We start from the raw sequence: 21752 nt of genomic DNA, 5'->3' as shown, positions 1-21752 counted from the left end.
TAAAAGATAATAAATAAAAAACAATTTATTTATTACAAAGCTGGCATCGTACAAGATTGTTCACTGTGGGATGAAAATAAATGCGATTGAGAGTCAGACACTGTTTGCTTGCACTGCGACCCCGAGATCACTTGAAGATCTTGCCCTGGAAATAAACAAATTATTCATTCAAGTTGGCTACAGAGGAGAATGTATGACTCAATCTTTATTGTGTGGACTTTTTTCAATTAAAATTAAAAAAAGGTCTTACATATTGGTAATGCTGTAAAAATAGGTGCTCACTAAGCTAATAGTAAAAAAATTAAGCAGCATTTCATAACCTTCTATATGCCAAATTTCAGCAACTTTTCTGCCACCATTGCCATTTGCACATGATGAAGCAATCATATCATATGTAAAATATACGCAATGAAAATGAACGATGAATTGTACCACTTAAATCTATACTATATACATATATATGTATATAAGAAGTTTCGCAAAACGGATTCCTATTTAAATATGCTATAATGATTTCTATCAAATTGCTATAATCATTAATGGAAATATGGCCAACCTGACAAACAGACTCGAAACAAAATATTATGCAATTAAAATTGTACCATTTTCTTTTTATCACTTTCCATCCCAGACAGTTTGTTTTAATAAGAAAATCACCGAATAATGATAAAGTAATTTTTCCGTCTAAAGACAACAGAGTTGTCTAAACTATCGACAGTTTTTAACGAAAAAAGTCCATTATTGATGCAATAATTTATTTATCCCTAATTCATCAAAATGTTATTCAAAGATGATCATCATGTTCCCATGACATCAGTTATCTCAGAGGACGTCATCACCTGATTGAATTTGCGTCCTTTGCTGTCGGTGCCGGACCACGAGAAGTATTGCTGCACCAGTTTCTTGGTCTCCTCGTCAGCCGGGTCCAGCTTCTTCCACGAGTACGACTCGTAGTCGATCTGCAATATAATGTTGGCTAAATGTTAGCGATAGTGCAATAATGATGGTAATCTTGTTAGGATTATCGATGGTGTTAATAGTACAGGATATCTAACCTACCTACAATCGTCCTGGCGAAAGTTCAGGTCCAGAGTACCGTAGTATCATGCGAAAGAGATGGGTGAGAGGAAGAGAGATGGGAGCTGACCTGCCAGTCGGCGCTCAGCGGGAAGGCCAGCTGCTGGCCGCGCCCCCCGCCGGAGAGAGAGCACTGACCTGCCAGTCGGCGCTCAGCGGGAAGGCCAGCTGCTGGCCGCGCCCCCCGCCGGAGAGAGAGCACTGACCTGCCAGTCGGCGCTCAGCGGGAAGGCCAGCTGCTGGCCGCGCCCCCCGCCGGAGAGAGAGCACTGACCTGCCAGTCGGCGCTCAGCGGGAAGGCCAGCTGCTGGCCGCGCCAGGCCCACACGCCGGAGATGCTGGAGTCGCCGTCGTCCCCGAACAGGCACACGGACGCGAACGCCTGCTTGCGCATCTTGTCGAGGCGCTGGAACATGCCTGGAATTCATGCAACGACACCATTAACATACACCCATCTACATGTTCCCCCATATGAATCCACCCGCGCAATGTTATCAGCATTATAGACTGAAAAGATTGAGAATAGAATACTCGGGAATAAATAAGACTAAATCCTTTTTGGTGTATGAAAAGTAATATTATACTAAACACTGGAAATTTGAAAAATAAAAACAAACTGTGTGATTGTCATTTCATTTGATAGGTATGTCAAACGCGAAAACATTTTCGGTACGAAAATTTTTCAAAACTTGTCGAGATTTATTGGTGGGATGACAAAACAAAAAAGTAGCCAAATTAATTAGTAACAGTACCTGTGATGAGGTTACAGCTCATGAACACTTTAGACAGTTCCTCGGGGTACTTGTACTCCGCGAACCAGATGGAGTAGTGCTCCGGGTCGAACTTCTCCCAGAAGTACGGGATGGACTTGGCCTCGTCCTCGTTGGAGTAGCAGCGCTTGAAATCGTCCATGTTGAATGTGCTGCAAGTACAGTTTCCATGAGAACATGACTGGCAGTAGGAAATAAAGTTTATGTTTGACAGTCTCTTGTATGGAACAACTTAATTCATAATCATACACCATATAAAAGTAATTAAAAGTAGTTGATCATGCAATATAACTTATATATGTTTACTGAATGGATATTAGGAATTTACCAATTTTTTAATTGTTTATATCAATATATAAATTTTTTTTATAGCAAATGATCCTAAAGTTGTACAAATTGCAATATTAATCAATGCGACACCTCAGGACAGATTGGTCAGACAAACATAAAAATATGCACATTGATTGAGACATAAATCTCAATTTAAAAAGGTAAAACAAATATTTAAATGTGATCAGAAGCTTAAGCCATGGCACAAATAACTTACCCCTTGGGCATGGCGTCGAAGGGGTCCTTGGACTCCTTAGGTTTCTCCTCCTCCAGCAAGTCGTCCTGCGGCTCTACCTCCTTCTCTTTCTTGGGCTTGGGCTGTTGTTCCTTCTTCTCTGGCTTCTTATCCTTTTTGCCACCATCCTGAAATCACATTGTTCATTTTTAACATCGCGCGCCTTGGTACAAAAAGATGAAGTTTAATTGTGATTTAAAAGTATTAATGTACAGTGAAACCTGGTTAATTGGGATCTCAAGGGACCAAGACATATGTACCAATTATTGAGAGTTTCCAATAATCCAGTTTTCCAATTAAACAGGTTTAAAATTATAGTTGTCTCATTTACAGAGGCCCCTTTACAGAGGTAGAAATGTGCCTTTATTCTTTTATTAGACGTGGAAATGTTAATAAAAATGCGTATTTTTGGTGTTAAGAATTTAATGTAGTAGATATGATTGTACTACATATAAAAAAAAACAATATTGTAACGATTATGACTTAAAGTAATCGGTAATGGTTGTTTGTACTTGATTGCTAGTTGCTGAAACCTGTTTCTCGATATAATAAATTCGATCAAAAATATTAGAATCATCAACATTTGACATTTCGAAATACTTGTGTAAAGTTTCTAAAGCTTCCATTGCCTCACACTTTGAAATTTTCACTGGAGTCTCTTCACAGTCTTCTTCCTCTTCTTCTTCTTCTGTGTCCAAAGAAGAATACATAGCAACTATGTCATCATCATTGAGCTCCTCTGAAATGAGTACATTATTATCCATAGAAACGAAATCCTGAAAAGTCGCCTGTTGCTCATTCCTACATTCAGTAAATAATTTATCCCATTCTGGAAAAGTTTCACAGATCTCTGGCTCCTCTTGTAGGCTCTCAGGTTCAGATACATTCGTGACTTTGAATCCAGCTTTTTTGAAGCAATTACTAATTGTAGTTTTGCTAACAGAAAACCAAGCTTTTCTCGCAAATCTCATGGCCTGGAGGATGTTAATTTCTGGGCTTTTATCATCTTCTATAGATTTAAGAACATACTGAACAACTTCCTTCCTGTAGTAAACCTTAAAGTTGTTGATAATACCCTGATCCATGGGCTGTAATTTACTTGTGGTATTGCCGGGTAAGTACAATAATGTAACATAGTCTAATTTGGGCATATTGTTGTGAGCTGTGCAGTTGTCAACAAACATAATGATCTTTCGTTTTTGGGCCCTCATATCGGCGTTCACTTTTTTTAACCAATCTGCAAATAATTCAGAAGTCATCCAGGCCTTTTTATTGTTTTTATAATTAACAGGCAACATTTTAATACCCTTGAAGCATCTTGGGCTCTTAGATTTTCCAATTAAAAGAAGTGGCAGTTTTTCAGTCCCAGACATATTTGCACTTACAAGTACTGTGACCCGATCTTTACTCAATTTACCACCATGGCAAGGCTGACCTTTGAACGTAAATGTTTTATCCGGAAGACACTTGTAGAATAAGCCCGCTTCATCGGCGTTGAATACGTCATCGGGGGAATAATCGTGTAATAAAGCTGGAAGGTTTTTAATCCACTCATTACATTCGTTATTGTCCACAGAATTGCTCTCGCCACAAACATTTTTGAATGTGATATCGTTTCTTTTCTTAAATCCTTCCAACCACCCATTACTGCCAGAAAAATTATCAAAATGGAGCTTTTTTGCAAATTCTTCAGCTTTCTCTTTAATCATTGGTCCGCTTATTGGAATGTTATTATTCCGTACCTGCTTTATCCATGTACAGAGACACTTTTCAAGTTCAGGATACTCTGCGGCTCGTATTCGTTTGAGTTTTCCTTTTCCATCAATACACTGAGACCGAATTTTCTCGTTATTTTGAATAATTCTACACAGGGTTGACTTTGGTATGTTATTCTCCCTACACAGTTCATCACGCGACTTTCCACAATCATAATCTGATAGAAGTTTTAATTTTTCAGATACTGATAACGTTTTATATTTACGTTTAGACATTTTGTACACTTTTATTTCCTTGTTTTAAGATCAAAACCTGAGATAGTACTGATAAACAAAGCATGCGCGGAAGACGATGCGAAATGTTTGTAAACAAACATGTCAAAACGTGTTCAGACCTGATTAATTTGTCTCACTTATACAGATAATTGAGCTACACAATCTCAATTATAGAGGTAAACATCGAAAAAGTCTTAGAATCCAAATCTCATTTAACCAGTTTCAAAAAGTCCCATTAACAGAGGTAATTTAATGAAAAAGAACCGGGACCTCATTGCAACTCTTAATAATAGAGGTTTCTCACTTATCCAGGTCCCACTTAACCAGGTTTCACTGTATTTATTTCGTCTCTTACATGTTAGCATAAAGATGTTACAATATTTGTAGTTTGAACATGTACCCAGCTGGGCAGTGACAACAGTCTAATATAATGGAAATTTTAACAATGAGTATGATTAATTTTGATAGCAACAACCAAAGATGAGAAATTCAAGTTCACTTGAGCACATGATATTCTTCTTATATTTATTTATGACACGACAATATCGATTTATTGAAGTGGCAGAAACTGTTTTATTACAATAAACCTAGTGCTAATGTACAAAACACAGACAGATTGCAGGGAAAAAGGGTAAAAATAAATTCCTGTGAAGGCAAGAAGGTTCCTAAATGAAAAGCGTACACACCTTCTTCTGCAAGTCCTGGAACTTCTTGGGGTCGTAGGTGGGCGGGCCGGCCGCCAGCGCCAGCGCGCCCAGCACGGCGCGCGCCTGCGGCTGCCCCGCCAGCGTGCCGAACCAGCGCGACACGTTGCCCAGCGCCGCGCGCGCGCCCGGCTCCAGCACGTGCTGCGGGCTCACAATGTATTGTCTCGCCACACTACTCTTCACTAACCACTACTTTAAGATAACTTATTTTTGTTGTAATTAATGTACAATAGAGGGTATTCGATCTATGAATCTATTCTTTTGACTATAATTTTGAAGACAGAGTTCAATCGGTAGACTTCAGGAGCTATCACGATTAAAGAACTTTTGTTACAATCCAAAGATCACAGACAGATATTGATCATTATTATACTTTGTTGAGCTTATATTTCATCATATAAATATGACAATCAACTGGAAATCATCAATCAATTTAAATATTTATGTACCACTAAGAGACTAAATGACAATATCTACCTGGAAAGCGTGTATGAGCGTGGAGAAGACGATGATGTCGGCCAGCGTGACGCGCTCCGTGACCAGGAACGTGCGCGTGAGCAGGTGCGCGTCTAGCACGCGCAGCGCGGCGAGCAAGTCGTTCTTCGCCCGCTCTACGTTCTGAAATAAAAACGGATGTTTGTTAAGTTGTTGCATAAGAAGAAAGGAATGCACCATCCAAACTAATATTGCTATTGCAACAGTATGTTTCTAAGCTTTTGGCAGGTAAAACCACAGTTAAATCAGGTTTTGATTAAATTTTGCGTACTTATTTTTCATGATATTTTTAAGGGAATATTTAACAACTTTGTTCATAATTGTAAATAAAGTAAATTAAAATATCATAAGAACATTTTCGCATAGTTCTGTCAGTCAGTATATTGCTTTACTACTCAATCATGCAGCAGTGTATTTGATCTACAGTACAGTATTTGGTCTGGGTTATTTCGTTTTTAAAGTTCTGATATTGATAATATGATTCAATTAAAGACATTGGGTGGAAATTTGGTCAATATTATTTTAAATCAATCTTCTCATGTGGGTAACAGTCCAACTGAGTACAGTTCACTCGAACTGTTGAGAGGATAAGTATTATTATACAAATGAAAGGATAGCAGACCTGTTTGTTAAACTGCATGATGCCGAGGTAGGGGAACACCCAGGCGCACGAGGCGGGCAGCAGCTCGCTGTCGGCCCAGGACGCCCATTGCCAGATCTGAGCCTGTGTCTTCAGGTCATTGCCTCGCAGCGCCGCATTAGCAACTTCAAACATATCATTTGTTAATATATTTCAATTTATCATTTAATTACTATTAATGGTGTAATGATTCTTAAATACTTTGTACCTGATTGATCTTACAGTGAGAGAAAACCTACACATTTAGAATTCTAAATGTGTAGGTATACCCTAGGTAGGTCCCGGGTTCGAATCCCGGCCAGGGCATGAGAAAAGAACTTTTTCTGATTGGCCTGGGTCTTGGATGTTTATCTATATAAGTATAAGTATTTATTATAAAATATAGTATCGTTGAGTTAGTATCTCGTAACACAAGTTTCGAACTTACTTCGAGGCTAAATCAATCAGTGTAATTTTTCTCGTATATATTTATATTTATTAATCGTTAAATTTCAAGATAAATCGTTGTATATTTGCCGAATCAACTTTCTTTCATTAATTATCTCTATATGACCAAACCATGTATATAAATCGTATAAGATCAATCTTGAACCACCAGGTATGAGAAAGAATTTTGATTCCTACTTCCAACCTCAAAAAGCCGGTGTCGGTATCAAAGGCTTATCAGTTTGGGGAAACTACAAAAGCCACACTCACCATAGTAAGCGATGGCATTGCTTTCGGTCAGCAATACCTTTCCATCGGCACTCTCAAATGCTGGCACCTAAAAACGGCAAATATTCACACGTCACTTAACATATGATAGACACTATTGCACTTTTAATCTTATTGGATCACTTTATAGACACTCACTTTTCCAGCAGGGAACTTCTTCAGAAAATCTTCTGATTTATTAGTTTCCCCGAACACAAAATTTGGAGATACTTTGACATCGGCCCCAGAATACTGTGCGGCGATCAGCGCCTTGTAGGCACGGAAATTCTCCGGATATGTATATAGAACCTACGAAAAATAAACACGAATTTAAGGAGTACATCATTAACTTAGTTCTCTTTTAAAATGCTTTCATTAAATGCACTGTGATTGCTATGATATTTTAAACTTTTTATGACCTACCCCGGCAGCCATGGTTCACAAATTTTTCGGAAGAAAGAAAAGAGGTTAGGGGGACGGGGGACGGGGGGATGTAAATGTCAAAACGGCCAAATATATATTTTCTGTCAAACTTTGACATAACATTTCAAGCAAAAGAACACAGTTGAAAAGCCGACCAACGACTCCCAAACTTTGAACCAAAAAAACTAGATTTTTAATAGAATTAATATACTTTGAGCAATATAAAAGCAATAAGTTTTCTATGAAATTGACATGAAAATCCATATCATTATTAAAACAACTTTGAGAAATATGGCACAACTATGAATATAGAATAAATTCCTTGATGTAGTATAATGTATAGCGCGCTTAAAAATGGCAATTTTTTTAGTCTGTGGATGGATCTTGCTTGTTGTCTTGTCTGATTGTGCCTTTATTTAGATCGATGGTAGAAATGGTGACTGCTGTGTGATTTCATTGCGATTGATTTCTAAAAGTATTCTCAGCGATTTCTTCGGATTTTTATTTATAAACCGTAAATAAATTAATAGACAAAATGGTAAGCGTCTTGTTCTTTTTACCACCAAGCTAGCGTAAGCTGTTGTTTTACTCTGCAACGATCTAGCTCGCAACTATAACTATTTCCCGGGCGAAAATAAATACTACTCGATGACATTACATTTCTTTATTATACGCTTAGCTTTGGTACACTTTGATGTTATCTTTTTACAGCAAAGATGAATATTATGTCTTGTTTTACTTTCAGGGTAACGAAAACTCAATCCCTATGGAACTGTGTTCAAATTGTGAGTATGAACAAATTGACTTTATTTATCGCAATACAATTCTATTCTTTCTTCTTTACTAATCCTAATCATAAAGAAATCTAATTGCTTAGTATCTACTTGCCTTGAAGTATCATTACTTATATAAGCATTATTTAGCTTGTTTGGGATCAGGCAAAATAAGAGCAAAGTGTATATTTAATGTCCTAAGTTAACGTACCGAGGCCGACAGTCGCTTCCCATTCTCTGTGTACTGTGTTTACCTTGCGTATGCCTATCTGCCTCTTCAGTTCCCTTTGTCATGAGCGTGAAGCGGAAGCTGCAGTGAGCGTATAGGTATACCGTAGAGAAACATGTGTAGGGGTGCTAACCAAGCGTAACCAAAGGTTTGTTTTCAGCGCGTGTTAACTGCATTGATTTTAAGGTGGAGAACTGTGAGTGTCGTAGTGCCACGCGCTCGGGTGTTCATCTCCATGTTAGCCATAGCACGTACACTGTCCACTCCAGAACAATTTTTAAAACTCCTCTCTGTTACTATGCTTCTTGGGAAAGAAGAAAAAAATTCATATCTTCACCCAGATATATGATTGCACACAGTTTGGTTAACTTACCCAGATATTTTATATCAATGGCCTACCATACCTTCTTACTATATATGTACACTATATATTAGCTTCTTACACTAATCTTCTATTTGTGTATGTCACATATTTCTTTGGTCCAATAAGAATGTAGCATCAATCTACATAATTCCTCCATCACAAATGGTGCATTCACAAAAATTGTTCTGGATGAACATATGCAATTATGCATAACAGAATCCATATTTTGTTTGGTTAGTGCATCCCGTGTCACATTTCTGCCTTAGTGAATATGATGTCATTAGAGATGCTATGAATGTTCAATAAATAGAATGCTGTAATACTGCCGCCACTGGGGTGTGAAGAGTGTTTGCAAAGTGGAAAGGTCAGCGCTAATTTTGGATCACTCCAGTACTCAAAGCTGGAGATAATCGATGAGGCACTGATATAGTACAAAGTAGATTAAATGCAGAGGATGAACTCCAAAATATAATTCAAATTCAGTTTAATTTTCTATTAATGCCACCATTTACACTTTGTTGGTTCCATGCAAATGGAATTTGAATAGGAATAACCATTATTTATAAATTGAGTGCTTTTGGCAGGCTGTGTTCGAAGGTCAATTTCAATGCCTTTTTTACATGACATTGGTTCAAGTTTGTTCTCTGCATTATGTTATTGGGCGCCACCTCCGCGTTTTTATCAGCGGTGATAGCGCGCAGTTATTTTTGGAACAATGGTTTGTGATGCTGACCTTTCTCGTTGCTTGGTGCGCGGGCGCGGGCCTGCGCGAGATGACGACGCGGTGTTACGTTTGTAGAGGACATTTCCAGATTAATTAGGACATAGTTTAATATGGTATGGTCACTGGGTAAGGCGCACGTTTATTCGGCAATAGAGTACGCAATTCAAATATTTGACTATATGCAAATGCAACTTCTAAGCATCGCAACCTTGTAAATGTTTACAAGAAAATGTTTTTGTAATTTTTAGTGAACCATACATCTTTTGGAATGTTAAAATTAAGGTTGCACAAGTTACAAATTACTCATTCCAACCTTTTAAACCTGTGATAGGCAACTATGTATTGTACTGTACCACTTTTTTATATGAGTAGCCTGCGACTTCGTAAAACTTGTATGACCAAAACTTATGGAATTAACAAGTTTGTTTTTATTTGTTCAACACAAACGTAACATCAAATAAATTCCAGCTAGAATATGTCTCTAGGACTTGTGGAAAAACGAACAACGACCCGAAATCCAGCTGTTGTTTTACATATGATTTTAAATTTTTATGGGCACAGCACAAGGAAGTGTCTTCATCAGGTCATTGTCCGTCAATTCTTCCTAGGCCAAAAGCAGAATACTAGATATTGCACATTGGAGGAAGTTAATTCCGGGGCTGTCTCGTAACCGACCGCCCATTTACAAAGTGCCCTGGACGTGGCTTTGTGCACTAATACTGTATACTTGCTTTTTGTGTTATTCTAGACTAGAACGTTAGGGAAAACGTTATAGTTTTTCGAGTAATTGGTGTTGTACATTAAATTTCTAGACGTTAGTAAATGTTTCGGGACTGTCCTATAAATGGTATCAACTCTATGTAGGTATTTAGATGACATGATGGGCTTTATATATAATGATATGGCTTTCTCTTTAACATACATGTTCCATTTTCGTTAACATAATTTATGTCTTTGATAGATATTTCACTCGAAATTCTTGATAAATGTTGTAGCCTGTCCTTTTTTACTATTAGGTGTTCTACATTTACTTTGTACCGGGGAGTTTAAATTTGATTATTGGAATAGTGTTATAATGTTCAATGAATAATATCGATCTCCGTTTTGGGATTTTAATATCAATATCAAGATTAGAATACATTGTCGTGCGTCTCACAAGCTTCTAGTGTTCGCAGTCGCTCACACAGACAACCTTATATTTTACAAAGTGTATTCTAAATTTAATTATTTTTGCTTGTTTCATTAAAAAGTATTCGACGTGCATGTTGTGTTATTATCTTTGTACAAGTATTTTCTGTTGGGCCGTGTGTGTGCGCAGCTGCGTGTTAGGCGATATTTCAATGAAACGAGAATGCCTCACTTAGTGGAGTGGGCGATGGATTGCAACCACGAGAGAACCGCTAGCGACCACGACTACTATATGGACTATAATTATGTTAAACACTTATGCTAATATATATAGTAGACCCTTGCAACTATAAGCAAGCTTTATTACATTATAAGGTTTAACGATTTAACAGATTATGCTCTAAATATTTAATCAACCCATGTTTTTTTTTTAATTTCCGGCATCGAGTGTTTATATAACAATAGTCCATGGAGTGCATAGTCGGTCGTCGTAACGTAACGTAGTCACAGGTTCAAAGAGGCTTTACCGGAGAATTGTGGTCAAAGTTAGTCTTATGATTCAAGGTGTCTGATAAATAATTATTGAATTCCGTAAAGACATTGACATCCCGTAATCAAATATGTAATCAAATTTATGATAAAAATATCTAGACATTCGGTCTCGTTTATGATGTGGATGATAATGATAAAATCATCAAAATATCAACAAATATCGGTTGATATTGAGAAGAATAGAAGATCTTTATTTCATCTAAAATATCAGCGTGCCAGTGCACCTTGGATGCAACTTCCTTACACGCAGACATTACCCCGGAATTTCCGGCTTAGCTCTTCTGCTGCACTTTCGCAATACTGACTAACTTCACAAGCGGGACCTAGAAGGATTTTTACTACCTAATCTTATTCCGAACTTACCGGTGAAGCCTCTAAGCCTATAGCAGTAGTGGCTGAGTAGTGGTAGCTAGGACCTAGTCTGACGAGACTTATGTGCAGTCGACGCGGACGAGATCCGCCGACTGGGCAAACGGTTCCGCAAGCTCGACCTGGACAACTCTGGCGCCCTCTCCATCGACGAGTTCATGTCGCTCCCGGAGCTACAGCAGAATCCGCTGGTGCAGCGCGTCATCGATATATTTGACGCAGATGGTAATGGAGAGGTCAGTTATTTTACAATATTTAAAGTTATGTAAGTAAAAATAGATCAAGTTAATATCAGCTCAAAGTCTCAGAAGCGAGCAAATTGACGTTAATATTGGGCCATTTCCTGATAATTTTGTTTCTGTTTATTACAACATATTTTATACATTCAGTCAGAAAAGTATCGGGAATGGATTATTTATTTATGGTTCCAAATTCAAATTTTTGTTTTTTTTGTTGTTTGTTAGATTGGCACAACTGTTTTCCATTTTGGCGCGGAGTTTGAGTTGCATCTGTTGTTTACATTAAATACAGTGCTATTTTTAGTTATATCATATCTAGTGTGTATTGCTAATTTCATAATGGATAAAAACATCGAACAAAGAGTTTGTCTTAAATTTTGCATTGCCAATGGAATATCGTGTTCGGAGTCACTGAAAATGTTACAGAAGGCTTACGGTGAATCGACTTTATCAAAAACTCGTGCTTATGAGTGGTACAAAGCGTTCAAAAGCGGTCGAGATGTGATGGAAGATTTGCCTCGCTCTGGTAGGCCATCAAAGTCTGCAACTGAAGTTAACATCGCAAAAGTGAAGGAAATAGTGACTGAAAATCCTCATTCAACTTTGAGAGAGATAGCCACCGAACTTTCTGTATCTCACGAGTCGATCCGTACCATTTTAACTAATAATTTGGGTATGAAACATGTTGCCGCTCGGCTAGTCCCAAAAGACCTGAATTTTTTTCAAAAACTCAATCGCATGAGAGTCGCTGAGGACATGCTAGAACGATTCAATTCCGACCCAACATTCATGAAACGCATTGTTACTGGTGACGAGACGTGGGTTTACGAGTTTGACATGCAAACTAGTCAACAAGCTTCGGAGTGGCGCCTTCCAACTGAACCGAAACCGAAAAAACCACGCCAAAGTCGTTCAAAAGTCAAAGTCATGTTAACTGTTTTCTTTGACTATCGCGGTGTTGTGCACTCGGAATTCTTGCCGGAAGGTCAAACGGTAAATAAGGAATATTATTTGAGTGTTATGCGGCGTTTAAGAGAGCAAATCCGACGAAAAAGGCCAGATTTGTGGAAAGAAAATTCTTGGATTTTGCACCATGATAATGCACCTTCGCACAAGGCCATCATTGTGAACGAATTTTTAACCAAACACTCAACAAATACCATCGAGCAACCACCATATTCACCAGATATGGCTCCAGCCGACTTTTTTCTTTTTCCTAAACTCAAATTACCACTTCGTGGCACCCGTTTTCAATCGGTAGAAGACATAAAAGAGAATTCGCGGCGAGAACTGACCTCAATTCCGGAAACAGCGTTTAAAAAATGTTTTGATGATTGGATTATTCGTTGGCGTAAGTGTATCGTTTCTAAAGGAGCATATTTTGAAGGTGATAAAATAAATTTGGATGAATAACAAACAGTTTGTGTATTATTGATCTTTTCCCGCTACTTTCTTGACAGAGTAGTAGACCGAGATAGCTTCAAGCCTTCTCTTAGATGCAAACATGCAGTGGTACAGAGTCTGCATTTTCATTTCATTCTTCTATGAGTCGTAAAACAGACATAATTTATTCCCAATTTCTCGATGCAATTTTTTACGTGCGTTATTGTTAGCATTTTCCCTAAAGATAGGCCAATCGGTTACGCAAACGAAGGCCAAAACTTGATAACGCGAGCGGGCTTTTTGTGATTAGTCATTCGCTTGTTAGTTTATCCAACAGGAAATGCAATTAACTCAATTTCTATAGAATTCTGGATATAAAAAAAAATAGTTCAAATAAAGATATTCATTTGTTATTCATTAGATATCATAAGTGTTCTTTATTTGAAAAGAGTATACGTCTCAAAGCGATAGCAGGTATCTTCAAGTGCTTGTTTTTTTGTCAGTGGTCCGGTTCCGTTTAGTTTTACTAACGAGTATTCCAATTTACAGAAGACAATTGTTTGAAAACAAATTATAAATGCATTAAGGCAATGCTCACAGCAGTAACTGTATGTAGCTTGGTCGTCCTTATACAAAATATAACAAAAAAGCTGTAAAAGTTGTATTAACTCGCCGAGAATATGATGCCGAAATCGCAAAACTACGTAGCTCCCTGTCTCAGAGTTTCAGTTTATTGTGTGAACGGTCAATGTTTCTAATGGGCAGACCGCTGCATGACCGCAGAGCAGATCCCACCGTTTGTTTATAACCATCAACTATATTACTCCGTTATCTGGCACAGGTATCAGTTGATTGTGTGTAAATAACATTAAACCGTTATTGTCACTTGTCCAATTCAACACCGAACTATTAATCTGAACTGGCTTATAGTCAGATTTGTATCTCGATCTATAATTTATTTACACAGAAACAGATTTATTTTTAGATGTTATGTTGTTATTATGGTAAATCCAGTTAAGCACAAAACCAATACAAATATTGTACCCGAAACCGCTGAGTTTGAATGAAGAGAGTTATGAATGTGGATGAAGCGAAAGAACTATGCAGAGATCGTGGCAAGTGTAGAGATGTCTCCGCTTACTTTACGGAAAATGGCGTGATTTTATGTATGTACCTATGTAATTTCACTTTCGACATCTTGCTTGCCATCACGCAGATTGAGGTGACACGCATTCAAATTTAACCTTTATCGGTCGATCCAACCGGGACGCCCCATCAGAATTCTAGAAAATTGTTTGGGTTTATTTATTTGTAATTTTAGTGCCTCTTACAGTAAGTAAGACATCCCATTGAGCATCCCTGTTGCGTGGTTCCAGGTGGACTTCAAAGAGTTCATTCAGGGCGTGTCGCAGTTCAGCGTGAAGGGAGACAAGCTGTCCAAGCTGCGGTTCGCGTTCCGCATCTACGACATGGACAATGACGGCTACATTTCCAACGGCGAGCTCTTCCAGGTCAGGCTTTTTTTAACTTTCCTGTTATTTTTTTACCAATAATAATAATTGTTATGAATGCGAAAGTTTTTGAGAGTGAAGATGTAACCGGGATAATGCCTGGACAGAAAAACCTAAAGTACTTTGGTAAAATTTTGTGAAAATCTAATGTATCATTTGGAAATGTAAGCGAAAGAATCGCCGGTAGTCCGATAATCTTATTGGACGAGGCGCACAGGCAGGCATTTGTCTAACAATGGCTTCTTAGCGATGATTATAGCTACTTCATATATTAATTTTATTATACGTTTCACTTTCAGGTTCTTAAAATGATGGTGGGTAACAATCTAAAAGACACACAGCTTCAGCAGATCGTGGACAAAACGATCTTGTTCGCGGACAAAGACGAGGACGGCAAGATCTCGTTCGAGGAGTTTTGCAATGTGGTTGGCAACACTGACATCCACAAGAAGATGGTGGTGGACGTGTAGAGCGCCGTCTCTGTCCCCCGCCGTCTCCTGTCTCGCTCTAGCTAGAACACTATTCAAATTGCGCGTCGGTCGTCCGTTGGTCGCTCGGTTTTTGAGATTGGTTTTTGGTTGGACGCGGGTGGCGTGTAGGGAAATTAACAGTCTGTTAATAGAGCATCTTCAATATTATAACGACCTTCATTTCCAAGAAACGTTATATTATATTATCTTAAATTTACATAAATTAACTCAAAAGTTAGTGTTTTATAACTACGTAAATGATAATTTTTGGAGGTCAACGTAAAAAAAGACAATGTATAGCTTTGTAAAGGCGCGATGTATGCGCGTAAGTACTTAGTTAACACGTTTCTTACAAAATAGTTATTTGTTCCATAATATTGAACATGCTCGTTACAGAACTGTTAACATTGTTACACCTCAAACAATTTTACGAAATTTACAATGTTCTCGTAAAATATAACCGCGTGTACGTTTGTTTCGCGTCGTGCCTTGTAAAGTGCCAACAACACAGACAGACAAACAGTTTTGCATTGCGCATTGTTGACTCGAGTCACGAGCTATTCGAGTCACGTATAATTTTATCTGCTTGCATTAACATGAGCTCATTTATTTTAAGGTTAATACGTCTCGACAGAACGCCGGTCGGAAAGTCTGTTCGACGTAATCTCAGTAATTTAGTGCCATAACGTGTGATGTCGAAACGAGACGCGAACTGTAAAGTCGCGCATTACTACCAGACTTCGAAGAGGAGGAATAGTCTCAAACTGGTTTTTGTTAAACAAACTTCTGCAATGAATGATGTGCATCATCTGCAATCAATCAATTTTGTCTCGGCCCAGTGCTTAATTAATAAAACAATTTACCGCAATGAAACACACAAGGTATTCATAATATTTTTTGTGAATGGTCATATTCGCTAAATTGTAAGCTTGCGGACTTGACCCGAGCGGCCGACGGCCCCGAGCGCTGTCTATCGTAACTCGTTAATATATTATATAAACTCTTCTTAAAGTATACATTTACATATATCGTAGTTATACAACATTAGAGAACTTTTATCGTAGCCAAATCAAGTGTAGATTTTTTATTTTATTATTTTTGTTGCGGTAATTTTTAGAACATATTGTTATTTAGTATTTTATTTATACACGGTTAGTTTAGTCCGTCAGTGGGCTAGTGTGGGCGCGTGAAGCCGCCTCACTAATTCAGAGTTTATTGTTTAATTAAAGGGTGTGAGCTTTGTAGCCAATAGCGCTGGTACGCTGTATTACAAAGCCATTCAACTAATCTTCATGTGTTTCAGTTTCTTTTTTAATCATTTCAACACAAAGTTTTGAGTAAAAGTGGTCATGAAATATATATATAAATCATGTAAGTAAATAAATTTTGTTGTTAGCAATTTTTTTCAATCGTCAAGTTTTTTTTATATGTTTATTCATTTTATTTACACAATTCTCTGAATAGTTTGAGGTGGTGACGCCGCCCACTGCCGCCTGCCCAGTTGAAACTGCCTGTGTTTGGTGACGTCATACACCATCAGTCATCGATACACCGGTCCCATCGCGCTTATGTTGTTCTATAAACTAACGATTGTAATTAATCCGGAAATCATTACTTTTGAGACGAGGACAAGTCTAGCGGAAGTTTCGCGTCTATGGCTTTAGATTAAAGGAAAATATGGATAAGTGCAGATCTTCCAACCAATACTATTAGTGAGATTAATCCTGGTTGGTAGTTTATTCAACGTTTGTTCAAATACAAAGTTCGACTCACAACACTTTAAAACCGAGAAACATTTATGAACAGGACTTAAAACTCAATCGCTTATACTCTTAGTTTGAATCTGCTGGAAGTATACGCAGTTACGTCGGACTTTTCGTTTAGATTTGTGCCTTGTCCAAGTCCACATTTTTTCAAAAAGAGCGCCATTTGCTGCTGCGAGTATATAAACTGTACGGTCACACTTCCTTTCGGTTGATGGGTCATGCATGTCTAGATGAGATATGTTTAACACCAGCTCCATCGACCGAACCTCCTGTCCCCGCCCACCCATCCTAACCCGTTCCTCTCTCGCAGGTGCTGACCGCGCTCAAGTGACCCGACCCACTCCACGTTAGATAGTTCTGACTTTTGTACAAATATACGTTAACCTAAGTCACTCGGTGTTGTTTTGTGTAAAATACTTCTCGTTTTAATTATATCAAATGTTTTAACTATTGGAAGAAAGCGGGCGTGCCGTCAAATTGGCAGGGTTATATCAACACGAATCTTCCGATTAGTTGAAGTAGTTTTCTTATAGAGTTTTATTATTTATAAATAATATATTTTCATCGTCTGTGTCGTGTTTTAGATAGAGGCAGGCCCTCCCTGTGTTCGCCGCCGGTGTGTTTTCGACACGCGGATAGATTTTGATGTTTCAGTTTTTGTCTTTGATCTTCACAATTCACTCACGTCATATAGTTCCAATTGTGATGAATGAATATATTGACTTTAAATTTTAAATGTTGAGGCGTTTAATTATAAAGGCAGAGCCGGCGTCGGCTTGTAGGGAGGGCCGAGAGTCGACCGATCGTTCATGAAGTTACGGCGCACCTCACGATACTTCGGTAGAAGCACGAGAATTGATAGGATCTAGTCACAGCTGTTGTGAATGCAACGCGCGATGTGCGCCTGCACTCAGGCGGTATGTCGCTTCAGAATGGCTTCGTTTGTTAGTTGATAACGAAAACTTAATCTGACAATTGTATGGACGTTGAGTTTGTATGGGAATTGCTCTTTAGTAAAATTGTGTTGTTGTTCTCATGGTATATTTTTCAATTTCATGTTACTTTAATAAGGGTGTTTGAAATGTGTGAAATTAAGTAAAAGTCAAACTATCATGCCAAATTCAAAAAGTTAAATGATTTTTTAAACTGTACGTTTTCCCTCTTCTTCATATAGGAGTTTGGCTTCTATGCACTTCCATGGGGCCGATAGACTGTAATTGCATCCATAGTTATCAGGATTTTCTGTTCCGTCAAATAATAAAAATGCAGAAAAAACCATTAGCATGCTTTTCGGCACATATTTCTGAAAACCTTTATTCAGAAGAGAAACTGGATTGGAACAGCGGGGGCGTTCTGAAGCGAGATAGCGGCCCCGGCTTCCGCCGCGACACGCTACGCTGGGTATCGTACACAGCTTTAACTAAATGAATGTTAATTATAGCAATATGCAATTTTAAAGCCTTACTTCGGGGGACCCCGTCTTCCCGCGTACTCTAAGATGACACTATTTTATCGGATTTTTATATACTTCTTCATTTGTTGAGTGCAATGTATGTGTGTGTTAGATTAAGATACGATTCACTTTTTTTTCTAAGCATACTCTTTATATCTTTATACCTAATCCCAGAGCTGTTTGCATTGTTTTACCGATTTTACACAAAATCTTGTCACTAATATTAAGATGGAATGATTGGCATATCTGAAGCTGTATATATATATATGTATGTATTTTTCCTATTTGGTATATAATTATGTAAGTGTATTCAAAATTGAGACACATGGCTAAAGAAATACACGTATTTATCAATTAACAAAAATTGTAGATCAGTGTCTCAGATCAATGTCTCATTCAACTTATGAGTAAGATAGTTTTACAATGAGTTTGATATAACGCTAGGCTAGAATTGTATTCCAAACATTTAGGGAATGTTTATAGGCTTGCTTTTCTCGAAATGTGATCAAGATTTTGTTTCTGGGCATTAATACATAAGTAAAAATTTATATAGTATTTAAATTACTACAATTTGTGAAGCTAGTCCAGCTTCAATAAAAGATATAAGTTTTGTCAGGCTTCCTGTAGATGTCAGTAGTGTTTTGGAAGCCTCAGCATCACGGCTCTGGGAGCTATCTTTCGTCCAGTCATAGTGTCATATAATATGTTGTGGCGACCCGCATTATACTACCGAGGGTCTCCGCAGCTGGTCACCCATTTGTTTCCATCAGTAGGTAGCGTGTCCTAATTAAGTCTACTCTAAAGTGATTCATAAGTTTTATTAAATTTTAAATTTCAGTGAATTAAATTGTTTTATTGTTCTTTTCTTCTTCTTCGTTCTTTGTTTTATCCTTCTTATTCCTTCACTGTACTCATTAAATTCTGAACTAAAATTCCCGATAAAAGATTATTAACCCATGGCATGTCCCAAGCTTTTCTGAATCAGGAACTAGTGCCTATTATATTAAGTTAGTTCCTGAGTCAGTAATAGAGACACACCAGGGTTTAACGAATTAACTTTGATATTTTATATTGAGAAGTTCCTAAATTCTAGCTGAAAGTGGCATTTGAGTCTTCTCTAGTCTGTTGGGTCTGTTAACCCGGTAAGATGTGATATACATACATATAATCACGTATATATCTTTTGTAGGGTAGACAGAGACAATAAGTCTTGGAAAGACTGATAGGCCACATTTAGCAGTTTGACTTAACTTCTCAGCTGCCTAAGCACTGATCAATGCACTTGCTTCAACTGCTAAGCTCTGATCAGTGTTCGCCCTACTGACCAGAGTATTAATGCATAACTATAAATTTGGAATTACTTCTTTTTCACTCAAAACAGTTATTTCCCGCTGCAGATACGGGTGTAAATCCGATTGCGGGTCTGGCAGCTCAGAGGTGAATGATAGAACTGAGATTCAAATAGTGACTAGTTGCTAGCCCATTAACTAAAAAAAGAATCCCAAGTTTATAAGCCTTTCCCTTAGTGGCCTTTACAAAATCCATGGGAAAGAGATGGATGCTGTGTGGTTCCCAGCACCAATAGACAATAGAATAGGATGTGGTATGTGTTAAATTTTTAAATCTATTTTCAGTCTTGCCCCTGTACTACTATATTTTGTAATCTTCCCTGTCAATGTTTTCTCATACAGTAAACTTGTCCCACCACGGGAGAACTCAACGGGTTTGATATTTATTATATAGTAACTATAGATATTAGGAAGTTGTTTCTATTGAAAAGAAAGGGACAGAAAACTACATAAATTCAATGTTATAAAATGTTCCATTTACAAGTTGAACTGGATTAAAATACAATGTAACAATATAACTTTATTAAAACTACTTACTACAACTATCTACATCTAAACAAACCTTGTGGCTATTGCTAACAGTTTAGTATAGTCTGCACCTTTAGCATGAGTGCGTTCCTTGAGGATCGTGCGGAGAATAGTGGGAATTGGCACGTGTATCCGGGTTCCCAGAGGGGTACCATTGTCGTCAATCAGAACTACGTTGTTGCTGTCGAATTTGGGAACTCTAACCTTTTGTGTCTGTTTTAAACCAACAAGAATGCCTTTCTTTTTTTGTCCTTTTATGGCTACCATGACTCGGTCACCAATAAAGCCAACACCTGCAATTATATCAAATAAATTATGGGTATAATAGGGTTAGTAAAACTGTGCGGGGTAAGGCTTATAAACAATTACCACAACTAGTAAGGGTATTAGTAGGTAAAAAGCAAGGAAAAACTAATTTATGCAAAAGTAGATGGAATAATCACGTTTTTTGTTGTAAACACAAATAACTTTGGGTGGTTTGCCCTCTGCCATCGCTCTCTTTCCAATTTCAGAGTTGTCTACCACTCGCAACCGTGTTAGTAGTCTCACTTCGCTTAGGGCAGCTGTAGTATGGAACCCACATGATAATTTGGTAGGACTTAATTTACTTAGAAGCGATTTAAACATTTTAAAATTAAATAAATATAATTTAAGGTTAGATGATCTATCAGTAGATTTTGTCAACTGATGACAGTCAAAGTTACGATCTGACTTTGACGTTTAGACTTTAAATTACTGTCATTAAATTCTATATTTTACGCAAAGATGTCAAAATAGTATTATCACCTTTGATTTGCACGAAAAAGATAATCATTGTGTCGATATGTATGCCACAAACATAATAAGAGCGCATAGACGCGGCGGGGCGGCCGTTTCCACGGCGGTCTCGGCTCTGCTAGTAGGGTGAACCATCAAATCTAGAGGAATCACGCCTCCAAACCAGGGCGGTTTCGCCAGGCAGCTTGCACTGCTTTAATTTTCCCCTATTTCACTAAGTCGCCTATTCGGTCATCTTTGGGAAAGAGATGAAGCGGGCCTACCTTCATATCAATTGCTGGGAACCACACGGCACGCATAGATACTAGTTAGTAATACATAATATAATTATATACTTACATAAGTACATAGGTATTACCATGTCTTTCTTTTCGGGGTAGGGAGAGCCAACAGCCTTGGAAATACCAAAAAGACACGTTCAGCTATAAGGTTTTATAATGGAATAGAGATTCAAATATTACTGGTTGCTAGCCCATCGCCTACAAGAATAATCCCAATTTTATTAGCCTATCCCTTAGTCGCCTTTTACGACCTATTTATTCTACATTTTAATGTTCGCGGACAAAACTTGTCGGGGAATATAGACGCAGGTAAGTAGTTCATATTCCACACCTGAGCGACTCGAACCAAAAATGAGCTATTTAAGCGTTTTGTTCAACTATTTGGTACATATTTCAACGAAAAAAGGGGGTTTCCGATTCCGATGGAGGAATTAGTTAGTAATTATGTAGTTAGTCTTAGTTACCTAAGTCTCAATGAGTTGGTTATAAATTTAA

The 21752-nt window shown here is 37.8% G+C and overlaps 3 protein-coding genes across 3 annotated transcripts; 1 reads left to right on the top strand and 2 right to left on the bottom strand.

Moving 5' to 3' along the window:
* Positions 1–7: 7 nt before the first annotated feature.
* On the bottom strand, positions 8–7442 carry LOC106137956 (elongation factor 1-gamma). Its single transcript, XM_060948154.1, has 11 exons — positions 7362–7442; positions 7098–7247; positions 6942–7008; positions 6228–6370; positions 5588–5728; positions 5090–5251; positions 2395–2540; positions 1830–1999; positions 1352–1494; positions 840–959; positions 8–145 (listed from the first exon to the last, which is right to left on the bottom strand). The coding sequence occupies exons 1-11, from the start codon at positions 7371–7373 to the stop codon at positions 128–130; spliced, it is 1272 nt and encodes a 423-aa protein (XP_060804137.1). The 5' UTR covers positions 7374–7442; the 3' UTR covers positions 8–127.
* A 300-nt stretch (positions 7443–7742) lies between these two features.
* On the top strand, positions 7743–19193 carry LOC106137953 (calcineurin subunit B type 2). The gene is made up of 5 exons (XM_013338912.2): positions 7743–7899; positions 8107–8146; positions 11573–11736; positions 14499–14633; positions 14933–19193. The coding sequence occupies exons 1-5, from the start codon at positions 7897–7899 to the stop codon at positions 15101–15103; spliced, it is 513 nt and encodes a 170-aa protein (XP_013194366.1). The 5' UTR covers positions 7743–7896; the 3' UTR covers positions 15104–19193.
* A 977-nt stretch (positions 19194–20170) lies between these two features.
* On the bottom strand, positions 20171–20893 carry LOC106137944 (large ribosomal subunit protein uL14m). The gene is made up of 2 exons (XM_013338898.2): positions 20643–20893; positions 20171–20492 (listed from the first exon to the last, which is right to left on the bottom strand). Exons 1-2 carry the CDS (start codon positions 20824–20826, stop codon positions 20224–20226), a joined length of 453 nt encoding a protein of 150 aa, XP_013194352.1. The 5' UTR covers positions 20827–20893; the 3' UTR covers positions 20171–20223.
* Between the last annotated feature and the right edge of the window lie 859 nt (positions 20894–21752).

The sequence above is a fragment of the Amyelois transitella genome, chromosome 15 (genome assembly GCF_032362555.1).
Source record: "Amyelois transitella isolate CPQ chromosome 15, ilAmyTran1.1, whole genome shotgun sequence".
NCBI classification, from domain to species: Eukaryota; Metazoa; Arthropoda; class Insecta; order Lepidoptera; family Pyralidae; genus Amyelois; species Amyelois transitella.
Note: the sequence above shows the minus strand (reverse complement) of the source record. Positions and strands in the feature narration are given on the sequence as shown.

Bases quoted from the DNA above. Each gene is read 5' to 3' on its own strand.
- LOC106137956 (XM_060948154.1), bottom strand. The intron at 2,541-5,089 runs GTGTGTACGCTT...ATGTGATTTCAG, and splicing joins TCCAGGACTTGCAGAAGAAG to GATGGTGGCAAAAAGGATAA. The intron at 1,495-1,829 runs GTACTGTTACTA...CATGAATTCCAG, and splicing joins GAGCTGTAACCTCATCACAG to GCATGTTCCAGCGCCTCGAC.
- LOC106137953 (XM_013338912.2), top strand. The intron at 8,147-11,572 runs GTGAGTATGAAC...ACTTATGTGCAG, and splicing joins TATGGAACTGTGTTCAAATT to TCGACGCGGACGAGATCCGC. The intron at 14,634-14,932 runs GTCAGGCTTTTT...TTTCACTTTCAG, and splicing joins CCAACGGCGAGCTCTTCCAG to GTTCTTAAAATGATGGTGGG.
- LOC106137944 (XM_013338898.2), bottom strand. From the start codon at position 20,826: ATGTTTAAATCGCTTCTAAGTAAATTAAGTCCTACCAAATTATCATGT. The intron at 20,493-20,642 runs GTGATTATTCCA...ATATAATTGCAG, and splicing joins TTGTGTTTACAACAAAAAAC to GTGTTGGCTTTATTGGTGAC.